The sequence below is a fragment of the Sorex fumeus genome, unplaced genomic scaffold, assembly GCF_029834395.1.
Source record: "Sorex fumeus unplaced genomic scaffold, SorFum_2.1 ptg000011l, whole genome shotgun sequence".
Classification (NCBI taxonomy): Eukaryota; Metazoa; Chordata; class Mammalia; order Eulipotyphla; family Soricidae; genus Sorex; species Sorex fumeus.
The window spans coordinates 5,248,164-5,261,831 of record NW_026606068.1 but is presented as its reverse complement, the minus strand read 5'-3'; the positions used below and the strand labels follow the sequence as shown (position 1 = coordinate 5,261,831).

At 58.6% G+C, this 13,668-nt stretch overlaps 1 protein-coding gene across 1 annotated transcript in view; it reads left to right on the top strand.

Moving 5' to 3' along the window:
* UBE4B (ubiquitination factor E4B) overlaps positions 1-9,287 on the top strand; it is an 86,473-nt gene extending 77,186 nt beyond the window's left edge. Inside the window, exons 23-27 of the mRNA XM_056110973.1 lie at positions 1,651-1,785; positions 3,789-3,980; positions 6,380-6,554; positions 7,546-7,692; positions 7,956-9,287. Of these exons, the coding sequence (XP_055966948.1) occupies positions 1,651-1,785; positions 3,789-3,980; positions 6,380-6,554; positions 7,546-7,692; positions 7,956-8,017 (711 nt within the window). The 3' untranslated portion in view covers positions 8,018-9,287. The remainder of the gene's footprint in view (positions 1-1,650; positions 1,786-3,788; positions 3,981-6,379; positions 6,555-7,545; positions 7,693-7,955) is intronic.
* The last annotated feature ends 4,381 nt before the right edge of the window (positions 9,288-13,668 follow it).

Sequence of the window (13,668 nt, the reverse complement as noted above, 5' to 3'; positions counted from 1 at the left end):
CCTCTCTCCAGCCGTCCAGCTTGGCTCTTTTTCTTCTGTGGGTTTGTCTTGTTTCTGGTTTTGGGGTTTGGGTTTTGTTTTTGGTTTGGTTTGGGGGTCACACCTGAGGCTGCTCCCGCCTCTGTGCTCAGGGCGCACTCCTGGCGATGCCAAGAGGACCGTCTGAGGTGGGAGCGCCTTCCCCGCTGCATTCTCTCCGCTGGTTAATGGGGGGGACCCTGTCAGGCTCAGTCCTGTCAGAGGCTCCTGCCCGCCCGTGTTGGTGCCCTCTGACCTCTGACACCTCCTGCGTGCCTGGGGGCAGCTCTGGGACAGTCCCGAGGGCCCGGGACCGCACTCGTGGCTTCATGCGTCTGTTCTGTTCCTGGGGTTCTTGCGCTCAGAAGCGTTTCCGGGTTGGGGGGGGGGGCAGGGTTGCTTTGTGCTTTCCACCTGTGGGCGTCCTGTGGCCGCCCTCCCGCTCTGCGGCCAGAAGGTTCTTCCTGGCTCCCATTCGCTGTATGGGCGTGAGATTGCCCTGTGGGGTATGGGCTCAGGCCTCTGTGGAATCTGTGTCCACTCCCCCCCACACTGGGAGCTCCCCATTCCCGTTTCTCTCCGCCCCTGCTTGCTTCTTCCTCCTCACTCTCGGGCATTTGGTCAGGGGGGACGGGGGTGTTTGTCTCCTGCAGAGGATTCTAGATTTGGGGCTGGAGCAATAGTTCAGTGGTGAGGGCATTTGCTTTGCACGCGACCAACCCGGGTTCTAGCCCCAGCATCTCATATGGTCCCTGAGCACCGCCAGGAGTAATTCCTGAGTGCAGAGCCAGGAGTAACCCCTTTTTGGCTGTGACCCAAAAAGCAGAAAACAAAAACAAAAAGAACCCAGTGGGTTCCAGATTTCTCTCGGCCCTTCTCACGGCCGGCACTGGAGCCCCTGGAATCCACCTTCTCACCAGGCTGCCTCGCGTGGCTCAGTGCTCGCAGATTGCAGTCTTGGTGGCGCCAGACTGTTAGGGAGCACCCCCCCCCCGGGGGCCACAGTCTGCCTTCGAGAGACTGGTCAAATGCTTGAGTGACCCAAGGGGTCAGCCTGCATGCGGCCAGCTTGCCCGCTGACGCCTTCTGCAGCCCCAGCCCAGCCCGGCCCCCAGCGGCTGCCCCTGTCTCCCTGGCGTCCCGGCCGAGTGTGGCGTAGGTTCGAGGCAGTTCCGTCTTCACCAGTGTTGGGGGCTCACTCACCCCGCAGCCCCCCGTGCTCCGGCTTTTTGTCTTGCTTCCCACCCTATTGGAGGTGGCCTCTGGGCGTCACGGGGGTGGCAGCGTAATAGTTGGAAAGTTGCGGAAAGCCTAGCGCACCTTGTTGGCAGCAGCACCGCAGCCCGGGGAGACCCACAGCGGTTGTGAGCCAGAATGCGAGTCTGCGTCGTCATCACAGGAAGTGAGCGCCCTCGAGTCCAGCCTGTGAGGGCGGGGCACTGCAGAGGCCTTGCAGGGGAAATTGAGTCTCACGGAAGCAAAATCAGGCACCAGGGCCAGCCACCCACCTCCTGAGGCGTCAATGGAAGGAGTGGGCTCCTTTGTCTGGACAGCCCACGGGCCCTCCGGGTTCCATCCTGCCCAATCCCAGGAATGGGCTGGCCACGGCTGACCTCTGTCCCTTGCCCCCAGGACCAGCAGCAGGCCCGGCAGTCTCAGCTGGCGCAGGACGAGCGAGTGTCGCGTTCCTACCTGGCCCTGGCCACGGAGACGGTGGACATGTTCCACATCCTCACCAAGCAGGTGCAGAAGCCCTTCCTCAGGCCGGTGAGTGCTCGCCCCGGGTGCATGTGTCGGCACCAGGGACTGGTGAGGGGAAGGGCGGGTGCTCCCGGGTGGGGCTTTGTGCCCCTGATGACGGCAGCGGTGGCTGAGGCGTCAGGAGCCACAACGGCCACGGAGCCGGCGCTGGGGGTGTTGTGTCTGGCCTCCATGGGAGTCGAGGGCCCGAGTCCCTTTTCCAACACCCGAGACTTGAGTTGGCTGCAGGGATAGGACAGTAGGGAGGGCGCTTGCCTTGCACGTGGCTGACCGGGGTTCTATCCCCGGCAGCCCACATGGTCCCCCGAGCACCGCCAGGAGTGATCCCTGAGTGCAGAGCCAGGAGTGACCCCTGAGCATCGCCAGGTGTGGCCCAAAGACAGAGAAAGTTACAAATTTGAGACTGGGCAACCGGCCCTCAGTGTAGAACTTTCTTTGTTTTTGTGTTTATTTTTAGCGTTTGACTTATTTAAGTGTTTTGGGCCACCCCTGGTGATCCTAGGGCTCTCTACTCCTGGCTCTGTACACAGGGATGGTGCTTGAGGGACCCTCTGGGGTGCCGGGAATCAAACCCGGGTCAGCCGTGTGCAAGGCAAGCGCCCTCCCCTCTGTCCTGGCACTGTGAGTGTTTTATTAGCGGGAGGGGAGTGCAGGAACCTCCTCGCCCCTCGGATTCCAGACTGGGGACCCTCGACTCTACCCCGGTGCCCTCAGCTGACGGCCACCAGCTCCACCATGTCCCCAACCCCGCTGCGGATTGAGTCCCTTTCCCAGCCGCTGCCCATGGCAGCCCACAACTGGGGCTGGCTACTTGGTGTGTCCTTGGCACCTCGGTGTGGCTGTCTGGGCATGGCTACTCGGCAGGAAGTGGCCACACCCGGCTTCAATCCTCTCCAGAGTGGGCGCTAGGCCATGCCCAGGTGCCGGGGGCCCGACTCTCTGGTGCGGGGAGGCAGAAACTGCTGACTGGAGGCCGGTTTAGCACAGAGGCCGTTCGAGACCTAAATTCTTCTGTTCTGAAGGCAAAAACCGGAAGCTGAGCCTGATGTTGGTGCCACTGGGGCAATTTCTTCTTCCCGAGTTCCTCGGACTCCTGAGGCCTTTGCCATTTGCTCTGACAATGCTTGCTCTGCCCCAGACTCTCTGTTCAGGATGACCAACTACCCACACTCTCATGCTCTCGTGCTCTCTCTCTCTCTCTCTGTCTTGTCTGAGGGACTCTTGCTTGTTCTGATTATCTGCTAACATCTCCCTTTCTCGCTGGTCAGATTTAAGACCATAAGACACATAAATAAATAAATAAATAAATTTTGCTTGGCGAGGCTGCATGCAGCCGTGCTTATGACTTACTCCTGGCTTTGTGCTCAGGGATCACTCCTGGCGGAGTTTGGGGGAACCATATGCGGGACTGGGGATTGAACCCAGGTTGGCCATGTGCAAGGGATGCCCTGATGCCTGCCTGTTCACCCGTTTCTTCCCGTTCTCTTCTCCCCCACCCCTTGATTTCTTTTTCCTTCTCTCTAAACTCGGGGCCTGTCCAGGGTGAACTGGGCATTCCTCCTCTACGTCACGCTAGTCTTCCTGTCACTCTGGCCCAAGACTCTGCACATTTGACATGGTGCCGTTTGCTCTCTCTGTCCATAAATGAGTCTCTGTCCATAAATCGGCCCTCGCCGACGTGAGTGTCGGGGCCCCTGGAGGTTGCCGGAAGTGGGTGGCTGAGAGCATCTCGGGGCTTTGTGACTATGACACTGGGCTTAGGAGTCATTTTCCCCTGACCTGCTTCTCAGTGACGTTGAGCGGATCCTTTCGCCGTTGAACGAAAGCATAAGGGGAAGGGGAGGGCCCACCTAGGGCTGGCGTTCGTGGCAGCCTGTCCCTGGCACCGTTGTGCGGAGTGGTGGAACTACGGGGTTGGCAGTACTGAGCCGGCAAGCCTCAGGTCCTGCTGGGTGACTGCAGGGACTGGCCACCGCCTCACTGCCCTGTGATGTCCTGTGGCTCCCTAGGAACTCGGACCCCGACTGGCCGCGATGCTGAACTTTAACCTCCAGCAGCTCTGCGGCCCCAAGTGCCGCGACCTCAAGGTTGAGAACCCAGAGAAATACGGCTTCGAGCCCAAGAAGCTGCTAGACCAGCTGACGGACATCTACCTGCAGCTGGACTGCGCGCGCTTTGCCAAGGCCATCGCCGATGACCAGGTGAGTGCGCCTCTGGGGAGACTGGCCGTGAGCCTCGCCCGTCGTCCTGATGGCCGTCTGGAGTCCGGGAAGGGGACACCGCGGGGAGTGAGTGGGTCGTGTCCCAGAGCGGCGGGCTTTCCTGGCGTGGGGCTGAGTGTACACCCAGCGTCCCCTGGCGTGCCTGGATGTGCCTGTGAGTTTTGGTTTGTTGTGGGGCCGCCTATGCGGGTGCTCGAGGACTCGATGCCCAGTGCTCAGGGCTGTCCCCTGGCTTGATGCTCACAAGCGTAGGGGCTTGGACCTGGGCTCCTCTTGCTCCAACCCTCGGAGCTCTCTCCAGGGCCCAAGTTCTCCTGGGGCTGGAAAGTCCAGCCTTGGCCCCCAGATCTGTCTCCCGCTGATTCTCTCCCTGTCCCTCGGTGCTGGCGGTCAGCCCCGGACCCTCACACGTGGACTCGGGCTCTGTTGCCGAGCCCCTGCCCCAGCCTGAATTCTCAGTGGGAGGGGACGGGCCACGCCGGCAGTGTTTCTGTGACTGGGGGACTCTCCTGGCAGTGCTCGGCTCAGCTGTGCAGGTCTGGTGGTCAGTGCCAGGAGGACGCGTGGCTCCAGGTGGCCGCGTGGTGCTGCCCTTCAGCTCTGGCCCCACTGGTGTGCCCTGCCCTTAGCTGCTGCTTTCTCCCCCAGCTCCATTCTGTTTTTGTTTTTGCTTGTACCAGGAATCTAGCCCGGGGCCCATCTGCCTGGTTCTGCTCCTGTCCCTTCCGGTGGCCGCTCGGAGGCTCCTGCTGGCTCACATCCCTGCCAGTACTTTTTTTTTTTTTGCTTGCTCTTTGGGTCACACCCGGTGATGTGCAGGGGTTACTCCTGGCTCTGCACTCAGGCATCACTCCTGGCAGTGCTCGGGATGCTGGGAATCGAACCCGGTCGGCCGCATGCAAGGCAAACAAACGCCCTACCCGCTGTGCTATCGCTACAGCCCACCAGTACTAGTTTCTGTTCCCACCTTGGAGTTTTTATTGGGGGGAGAGGGTAGGCCCAAGCCGTGAGCTCCTCTGCAGACCCGAGGCCCCTGCAGACAGAGCCTGGCTCCTGCCCTGTGCACCTCCGCCACGGCCTTTGTTCAGTGATTTTGTTTGTTCTGTTTCATTTGTGCTTGGGGGTCAGTACTTGGGGGATTACTCCTGACTCTGTGCTCAGCGGCACGTGCCGTCCCGGGGATCGAATGGGGGCTGACTGCGTGCACGGCCAGCCCTGCCCCCCTCTGCTCTCGACTGCAGCAGGCGGAGGGGAGGCTGTGCCCCAGCTCCACACGGCCCCTGAGCACTACCGGTACCAGCAGCCCAGGAACAGAGCCAGGAGCAGCTCCGGGCATCGCTGGGTGGAGAAAGCGAAGCAGGACAGCCAAGGGCCTCGCGGGTCTGAGGACCTCACCATCCACTCGCTCCGGCCCTTCTCTGCTGCTGGACCGTTCCTCCGTCTCTGATGGAGACGCATCTAATTTGGCCCATGGCTTATTAGGAAAAAGTGGGTTCTTTGGGGGCCGGGGAGACAGTATAGCGGGAGGAGCACTTGCTTTGCAAGGCAGCCAGTCCGGGTTCAATCCCTGGCACCACGTATGGTCCCCCAGACCCTGCCAGGAGTGAGCCCTGAGCACAGAGCCAGGAGTAACCTGAGCACAGAGCCGGGAGTGAGCCCTCAGCATAGAGCCAGGAGTGAACCTTGAGTACAGAGCCGGGAGTAAGCACAGTGCCAGGAGTGAGCCCTGAGCACAAAGCTGGGAGTCAGCCCTGAGCACAGAGCTGGTAGTGACCCTGAGCACAGAGCCAGCAGTCCGCCTTGAGCACCTTCGGGTGTGGAGGCCACCCCCCAAAAAAGTGTTAGTGTTGCTGTGAAGAATTGGGTGTTCTGTGGCCACACATGCGCCTCCCAGCATGGGGTCAGTAGGTCAGCCCATGTGTCTGGTGGGTGGATCGAGGGCACGCACCGAGGGGCTCTGCTTGCGCCCTGAAGCTGACGGTGCAGGTCCAAGCATGACGAGCCTGCGGCCCAACCTTCTCCCCTCCTGTCTCGAGCACAGTCACGGCTGTCACGTGCCCAGTGCCACTTGCTGTAGACACCGAGGAGGGGGTCTGTGTGGCGTTCAGACACAGCGGCGGGTGGCACCATCCGAGCTGTCAGAGGGGTCTGTCTGTTGGTCCGGGGGGGCTTGAGGTCAGAGAGGGTGCTGCTCGGGGGACCCTGCGGTACAGGGGCTGGAACCGAGGTCACCAGCAGGCGACACAAGCACTTTCGCCCTGTGCCGTCTTGCTCCCGGTTCCCGGTCTGCGGGGGCGCGGACGTCAGGGCGGGCGGCCGCTTCCTGTGGGGGCTGCGTCTGGCCGCGCTCCTGAGATGCTCCCCATCCTTCCCCGCAGCGGTCCTACAGCAAGGAGCTGTTTGAGGAGGTCATCTCCAAGATGCGCAAGGCCGGCATCAAGTCCACCATCGCCATCGAGAAGTTCAAGCTGCTGGCCGAGAAGGTGGAGGAGATCGTGGCCCAGAACGCGCGCGCCGAGATCGACTACAGCGACGCGCCCGACGAGTTCCGAGGTGAGCGGCCGCCCCCTCCTCTCCCTGCCCTCCTCCTGGGGTCCTCCCCTCTGGGGGGGTTGGGCCAGGGCCTGTGGTACTTGGAGCTCTGCTTGGGAGTGACTGACCAGCCTCCAGCGGTGCCGCATCCCTGCGCTCTCCCGCCACCCCACCCCGCACTCCCAGCGAGGGGTTCAGGGCACAGCCCCACGCCTCACCTCGCCGTCCCCGAGCTGACGCATCGTTTCCTGAGTTGGTGGTCGGTCTGCTTCAGTGACGGGACTTCCACGCAGAGTGAGCCCGGCCGTAACCGTCACCCACACCCCAACTTAGCCACACCGCCCTGTTCTCCCAGGGCAGGTGCCCTCGGGCCTGGTTGGTTGGCCTGAGGCCACCCAAACGGGTTTCATTTTCCTTTCGGGGCAGGGGGTGTTGCATTGAGAATCTCCGCGTTTCAGTGCATTCCAGCCTCTGTGCCGTTGTTCTTTCATGGGATACTGTAGTCACTGTGTGAGACCTTTTGCGTAGCTACATTGATCTGAATTTTCATTCGTTGTGAATAGCAAAAACGCACAGTCCTGGCCCCATCCAGAGGGGTAAGCGCCAGCCTTGCCTCCCACTGACGCTGGTTCACGTCCCCGGTACCTCAAGTCCAGTCCCCGCACGGCCGGGGCTCACTCCTGAGCGCTGACAGCCCCCCACGCCCAACTCGAGCAAAAGACGGTCCTTGGCCTGGCCCCAGGGCAGAAACCGCCCGGGAGGCCCAGAGGTCACATGTCCTTCGCGTGTCCTCCACGTGTGGGACTTTGCGTTTCTAGTGCTGAGAAGTCACAGCTCTGCACTGTAGCCGCGCTCTCCACTCTCTCCTCCTGCCTCCCGGGGGACTGCCGCAGGGGACAGGCCCCTGGTGTCCTGCTAGCGTCCAGAGCACCGTTGGCTTCCTCCTCTGGACACAGGGCCCCGGCGTTCTGTCCAGTCGAGGCTCTGTTTGAGGCTTTGCCTTGTCCTGCAGACCCGCTGATGGACACCCTGATGACAGACCCCGTGCGGCTGCCCTCGGGCACCATCATGGACCGTGCCATCATCCTGCGGCATCTGCTCAACTCCCCCACGGACCCCTTCAACCGGCAGACGCTGACCGAGAGCATGCTGGAGCCCGGTAGGCGCGCGGGGCCTGCTGGGACCGGGTGGGGGTGCCCAGGCCCAAGGCATGCCGGGGCCAGGCAGGGGGCACAGGTGGGGGGGTGCAGACCCAGGTGGTCTGTGGCACCAGAACCCCAGTGCAGATGTGACTCGGGTGCCTCCGGGCCAGAGCAGGCCAGTGTGCGGCTCTGGCTTGTCACCTGGTGTCTTGGCAGTCTGCCGCCAGGGAGACCCCCGCCCCTGGGACCCCCGTGACGCGCTCGCCCCTCCTGCCCGCAGTGCCGGAGCTGAAGGAGCAGATCCACGCCTGGATGCGAGAGAAGCAGAGCAGTGACCACTAGTGACCACTAGCCCGGCCCGCGGGTGACAGCCCCCGTGGCGACCACGTCGTTCCCGCTGGAGGCCCAGTGGCCCTGCCCAGCGCCCGGCCCGCCCCCGCCACGCAGTGGGCCGCGAGGACACGCCAGGAGGAGCCGGTTCCTGTACATATATTTAATGCCAGCGCGATCAGAGCTGAGGGACACGCCCCGGGGTCGCCCCTGTAATAAAGCACGTCCTTCCCGGCGACCACGGGGCCGGCCACACGCGTCGCAGCGCCGAGGCGAGCGGGCGGGCAGCACCCCCCCTTTGTTTCTCCCCTGAATCCAGTATCCGTTGATTTGGTGGTGATTAGAGAGCCTTGGACATTTTGCTGCTAAAGAATCTTCCCCCCCAGCCCCCTCCCGGCCCTACTTGCACTGCTGTGGATTTTTTTAAAGAGAAGCAAAAACACAAATAAACTCCTCCCTCCCCCGGCCCCCCCAAACACATATTCTGTGAGATAACTGTGCCTGCAACAGCGTGTCAATCCCGGGGTCGTATTTTTATATCATATTCACGTATTTGTTTTTTTAATTGGTGTTAGATGACATGATTAATAAAAAAGGCAAGATATTTTCAGAATTTGAATTTCAGTTTTTTTTCCCCCCCTTTTGAAATGTCCCTGATCCTGGTTTTATTATTATTATTAATTTTTTTTTTTTTGGTTTTTTGTTTTTCTTTTTAATTTTAAAGGAGATGCAGAGAACCGTGTTGACGGGGCCTCGTCCTCAGCCCGGTCGGGGCGCAGGAGCAGGACAGCCAGGGGCGAGGGGCACTCAGGTGTTGTGCCATGATGGTCTGGGGGGTGGAGGGTGGTTTTTCTAATGCTCAATGACAGTGGGAGGCCTCTGAGGGTGACATGTCCCTCGGCCGGAGTCTGGGTCGGCAGGAACCGCTGCTGTGCTGAGCCCTTTGGGACCGAGCCTTACCAAAGCAAACACACGGTGCAAGCGTCCTGGGGGGAGACTCGGCTTATGCTCACACACGCGCGCGCGCACACACACACACACACACACACACACACACACGGGAAACTTTTGTATTATCGCTGCCTATGTCACATACTTGAATTTTTGGATTTCCTTTGGGGTGGAAAAAAAAATTTAAACCATAAAGTGTTCCGAAGCAATGAAGTCTTACAAAGAAACATAACTTCCTTTTCCTCTTCCTTTTCTTCACCTCTCGCAGACAATGTGCTCTGTTCAATTCCTGACCAAATTCCAATAAACGGTGGGACACCCCCGGAAGCAGCTTCTCGAGTCTTGTCTTTTTATGGAAAACAAGGGCTGGGCCCCCAAAGGTCACCAACCCCGGGTTTGCCTTAGTGAAGTGTCACTTCTGAGCCAGTTAACTGCCTTTTCATTTTCTTTTTTTTTTTAATCTTTTGGGTTTTTTTTGGGTCACCTGGTGGTCCTCAGGGCTTTGTCCTGGCTCTGCTCTCAGGAACTACTCCTGATGGTGCTCAGGGGACTATATGGGATGCCGGGGATTGAACCAAGTCGGCCACGTGCAAGACAAGCGCCCTCCCCGCTGTGCTATCACTCCGGCCTAGCTACTGTTTATAAAATAAACCTTCCAGAGCTGGAGAGAGTACTTGCCTCGCATGCAGCCTACCTGGGTTCGATCCCTGGCATCCCATAGTGTCCCCCGAGCACCACCAGGAGTAATCCCTGAGCACCGCCGGGTGTGCCCCAAAAAGCAAGATTTTAAAAATGTAAGAAAGAACTAGGGGCTGGAGTGATAGCACAGCGGGTAGGGTGTTTGCCTTGCACACAGCCGACCCGGGTTCGATTTCCAGCATCCCATATGGTCCCCCGAGCACCGCCAGGAGTAATTCCTGAGTGCAGAGCCAGGAGTGACCCCTGAGCATCGCCAGGTGTGGCCCAAAAAGAAAAAAAAAAAAAACTAAACCTTCCATGTTGGCGGCAGCCAGGGTGTCAAGCTTGGTTCTCATCTTGCTGTTGTTTGGGGGGTTGGATTTCTTCGAGTTCATCCTCTTCTGTTCTGAGGGTGTCCAGCTCTCCTGTCTTCCCGACTTGAATCCCCGCTCGGGAGCCTGTCGTGCGGCCACGGCACAGCGGAGCTTTTGCCTCGAGAAAGCCCTGGGTTTGGCCGCTGGCACTGGAGGGCAGAAGACGTCTGGTCTGTCTCCAGCTCAACGATTTCATCAACATTTCCTTTTCTGTTTTTCACTTTCTGATGTTATTTTGGTTGTGGGGACCTTACTCTCGCTCTGCACTCAGGAAACACTCCTGGCGGTGCTCAGGGGAACACAAGATGCCGGGGATTGAGCCCAGGTCTGCGGCGTGCAAGGCCAGGGTCCAACTGACCGTGCTATCACTCTGCCCCTTAAATTATTTGGGGGGGGGTTGTTTTTGGGCCACCAGACTGTGCTCAGGGCCTAATCCTGGCTTATGCTCAGGGATCACTCCTGGCTGTGCTTCCAGGGACCAACCCAGGTCTCTACTGTGCCAGGGAAGAGATTCCGGCCCCCAAATTACATTCTTCATATCTGGGGCCGGTGAAACTCTATCATGCAGCCTCAGGTGGGGGTTGGGTGGCTAGGGACTACTGACTATAACTCCACCTGACCACGCAGGTGACTCCTAAGCCTCTGGGGTCAGGGAACCGCGTGGTACCGGGCATCAAATTCAAATGGTACCTTCATATGCCAGCAGTGCACATTGAGCAACTTCCGGGAGCTGTTAAAGACGTGTTGTACACATCCCGGTCCCTCAGCAGAATGTCATGCCCCAAACTAAACCAGATGTACCATTGAAGTGCCCAGAGGGCCAGAGCCCCTGCCCGCCACTCGCTGCCCGGGGCCAGAGACTGACCCAGCATCGTGATCGACCCTGTGTGTGCTTACTGCTCGCCTCTCCCCAGCCCTTGGCCATATTTTCTATGATCCAAGTAGGCTATGGGTCATACCCAGCTGTGCTGAGGGCCCCTGACAGTGCTCGGGGAGCCAAGTGGGTGCTGGAAGTCGGACTCAGGTTGGCCATATACACGGCCAGCGCCCCCACTCCCGTCCCATCTCTCCGGCCTCCACCACACTGTCCTTAGTTCCTGGGTAATATCGACTCTCTCAGCTTGTGTAATAATAACCAAGAGCGTTTTTCAACGCCGGGCACTGTCCAGAGGCTCCTATCCCTGTACTTCCTGCCTGAAGGTGGCGCTGTGACCTGCCTCTTCAGATGGACAGGCGGGGAGGGAGGGAGTGTGACAACTTGCCCAGGGTCAGCTGTCGGTTTCTAGGGCAGAGCACAGGTACCGAAGAGCACAGGTACCGAAGCTCAGAGCCTGGCCTGCCCCCAGCGGTGTCTTTGGAGTACATTTGTTAGGATTTTGTCATTTGGGGGCTACACCTGGCAGTGCTCCGGGCACCATCCATGGTGCTGGAGATGGACCCGGGTCTGCAGCGCGTAAGGCGAGAGCTCTGTCGTCTCTCTCGCTCTCCTGATTGTTTTTTGTTTGTTTTGCTTTTTGGGTCACACCTGGAGATGCACAAGGGTTACTCCTGGCTCTGCACTCAGTGGTGCTCAGGGGACCATATGGGATGCTGGGAATCGAACCTGAGTTGGCCGTGTGCAAGGCAAACACCCTACCCGCTGTGATGTCGCTCCAGCCCCTCCTGAGCACCTTTGAACTGAATCACTTTTTCTGCCCTCCCCCCAAAACAGACACATAAGTATCTAGACAATTTGTTCATTGTAGCAAAGAGTGTAGACATACTGAAACAGTCTATAATGTATTTCAAATGAAAATGAAACAAAGAAAATGGAAATTGTACCTAAGCTCACTGAACAGATAATTCTTTTATATTTTGCTTTTTGGGTCACTCCCGGCGATGCACAGGGGTTACTCCTGGCTCTGCACTCAGGAATCACTCCTGGAGGTGTTCAGGGGACCATATGGGATGCTGGAAATCGAACCTGGGTCGGCCACGTGCAAGGCAAACACCCTACCCGCTGGGCTATTGCTCCAGCCCCTGAACAATAGTCCGGCCCCTGAATTAGCTGTAGAGGGGCCAGAGGAATATTACACCAGGGAGAGCATCTGTCTTGCATGTGATCGACCTGGCATCCCAAAGGGTCTTCCAAGCACCACCAGGAGTAATTCCTGAGTGCAGAGCCAGGAGTAACCCTTGAGCATCATCAGGTGTGACCCAAAAAGACCCCCCCCCCCATAAATCCTGGGAAAACAAAACCCAAAGAACGGGATGTTGAGGGTTCCCCTCCTGGCTTGTTTTTCTGTCTCATGATGGTGCTGTTTGTCCCCGTGCAGATGAGAAGCTCTCCTGAGGCACCCCAGCAGCCAAGATGCTCCCCAGATTCTTACCCTGCTCCCATGTGCCCTTAGGAACAGTCGGGGTTCCGAGCTCACGGCCACCACCTGCCAGTTCCTGCTCTGCGACAGAGATTGGGCTCCTGTCATGGCCTCTCGGTGTCATTAGGGCTTATTAGCATTTTCCCATAGGTCTCAGCACAAGGAAAGAGGATCCCAGCATCACCAGCTACTGGAAGGAAGATGATTCAGATAACTTCCGACTTGTTTTGTGTGAGTCACTATTGTGTAGGTCTTCTTTTTTTTTTTTTTTTAAGAAAGTGATAAAAATAACTTTTGAAAAAAAATAGATGAGCACATTACTTTGTTTTGTTTTTTGGTTTGAGTTTTTATTTGGAGGGGGTGGGGGGGCCACACCCGGTGGTGTTCAGGGGTCACTCCTGTCTCTGCACTCAGGATCACTCACTTCTGGTGGGCTCAGGGACCAAGTGGGGTGTCGGGGATCAAACTCAGGTTGGCCTCCCACAAGGCAGATATGCCCTGCCTGCTGTACTATCGCTCATGCCAATTATGGTTTACAGGGGGCTGGAGCGATAGCACAGTGGGGAGGGCGTTTACCTTGCACGCGGCCAACATGGGTTCGATTCCCAGCATCCCATATGGTCCCCTGAGCACTGCCAGGAATAATTCCAGAGCGCAGAGCCAGGAGTAACCCCTGTGCTTCACTGGGTGTGACCCAAAAAGCAAAAAAAAAAAAATATGGTTTACATTTTGTAACTTTTTTATTGTTGACATGTGAAATAGTGAAACTCCGTGTTTTTGTTGGGGTGCTAAAAGGTGGGCTAAGTTGGCTGAATCTAACCAGGTAATGGGGGAGACCTTGGGGTGGTTTTTTTGGAGGGGTCACTGGGCGTGGGCCACGCGAGGCAGTGCGCCAGGCTTGCTCCTGGCTCTGTGCTCAGGAGTCGCTTCTGGTTCCCTCCTGCCGTGTCCCACCCATGCAGCCTGCGGGGTCTCTAGCTTCAGCCGCGTGGGCACCATCTGCTCCCACTTCAGTCTCCCCCGGGTGCCTGAGGCGCCTGACACAGCCCCGTGGCCCCTGCAGCACTCCCAACGCCAGTGGCACATGTCTGAGGCTGTGTGACAGCTACACCCACTCCAGAGCCTGGAAGACCCACACATTCAGGGGCAGGAGCCGTAGTACAGGACCGAGGGTGCTGGCCTTGCACGCGGCAGACCTGGGTTCGATCCCTGTCATCCCATTGAGCTCCCGAGACCCGCCAGGAGTAATTCCTGAGTGTAGGGCCAGGAGTAACCCCTGAGCATCGCTGGGTGTGACCTCCCA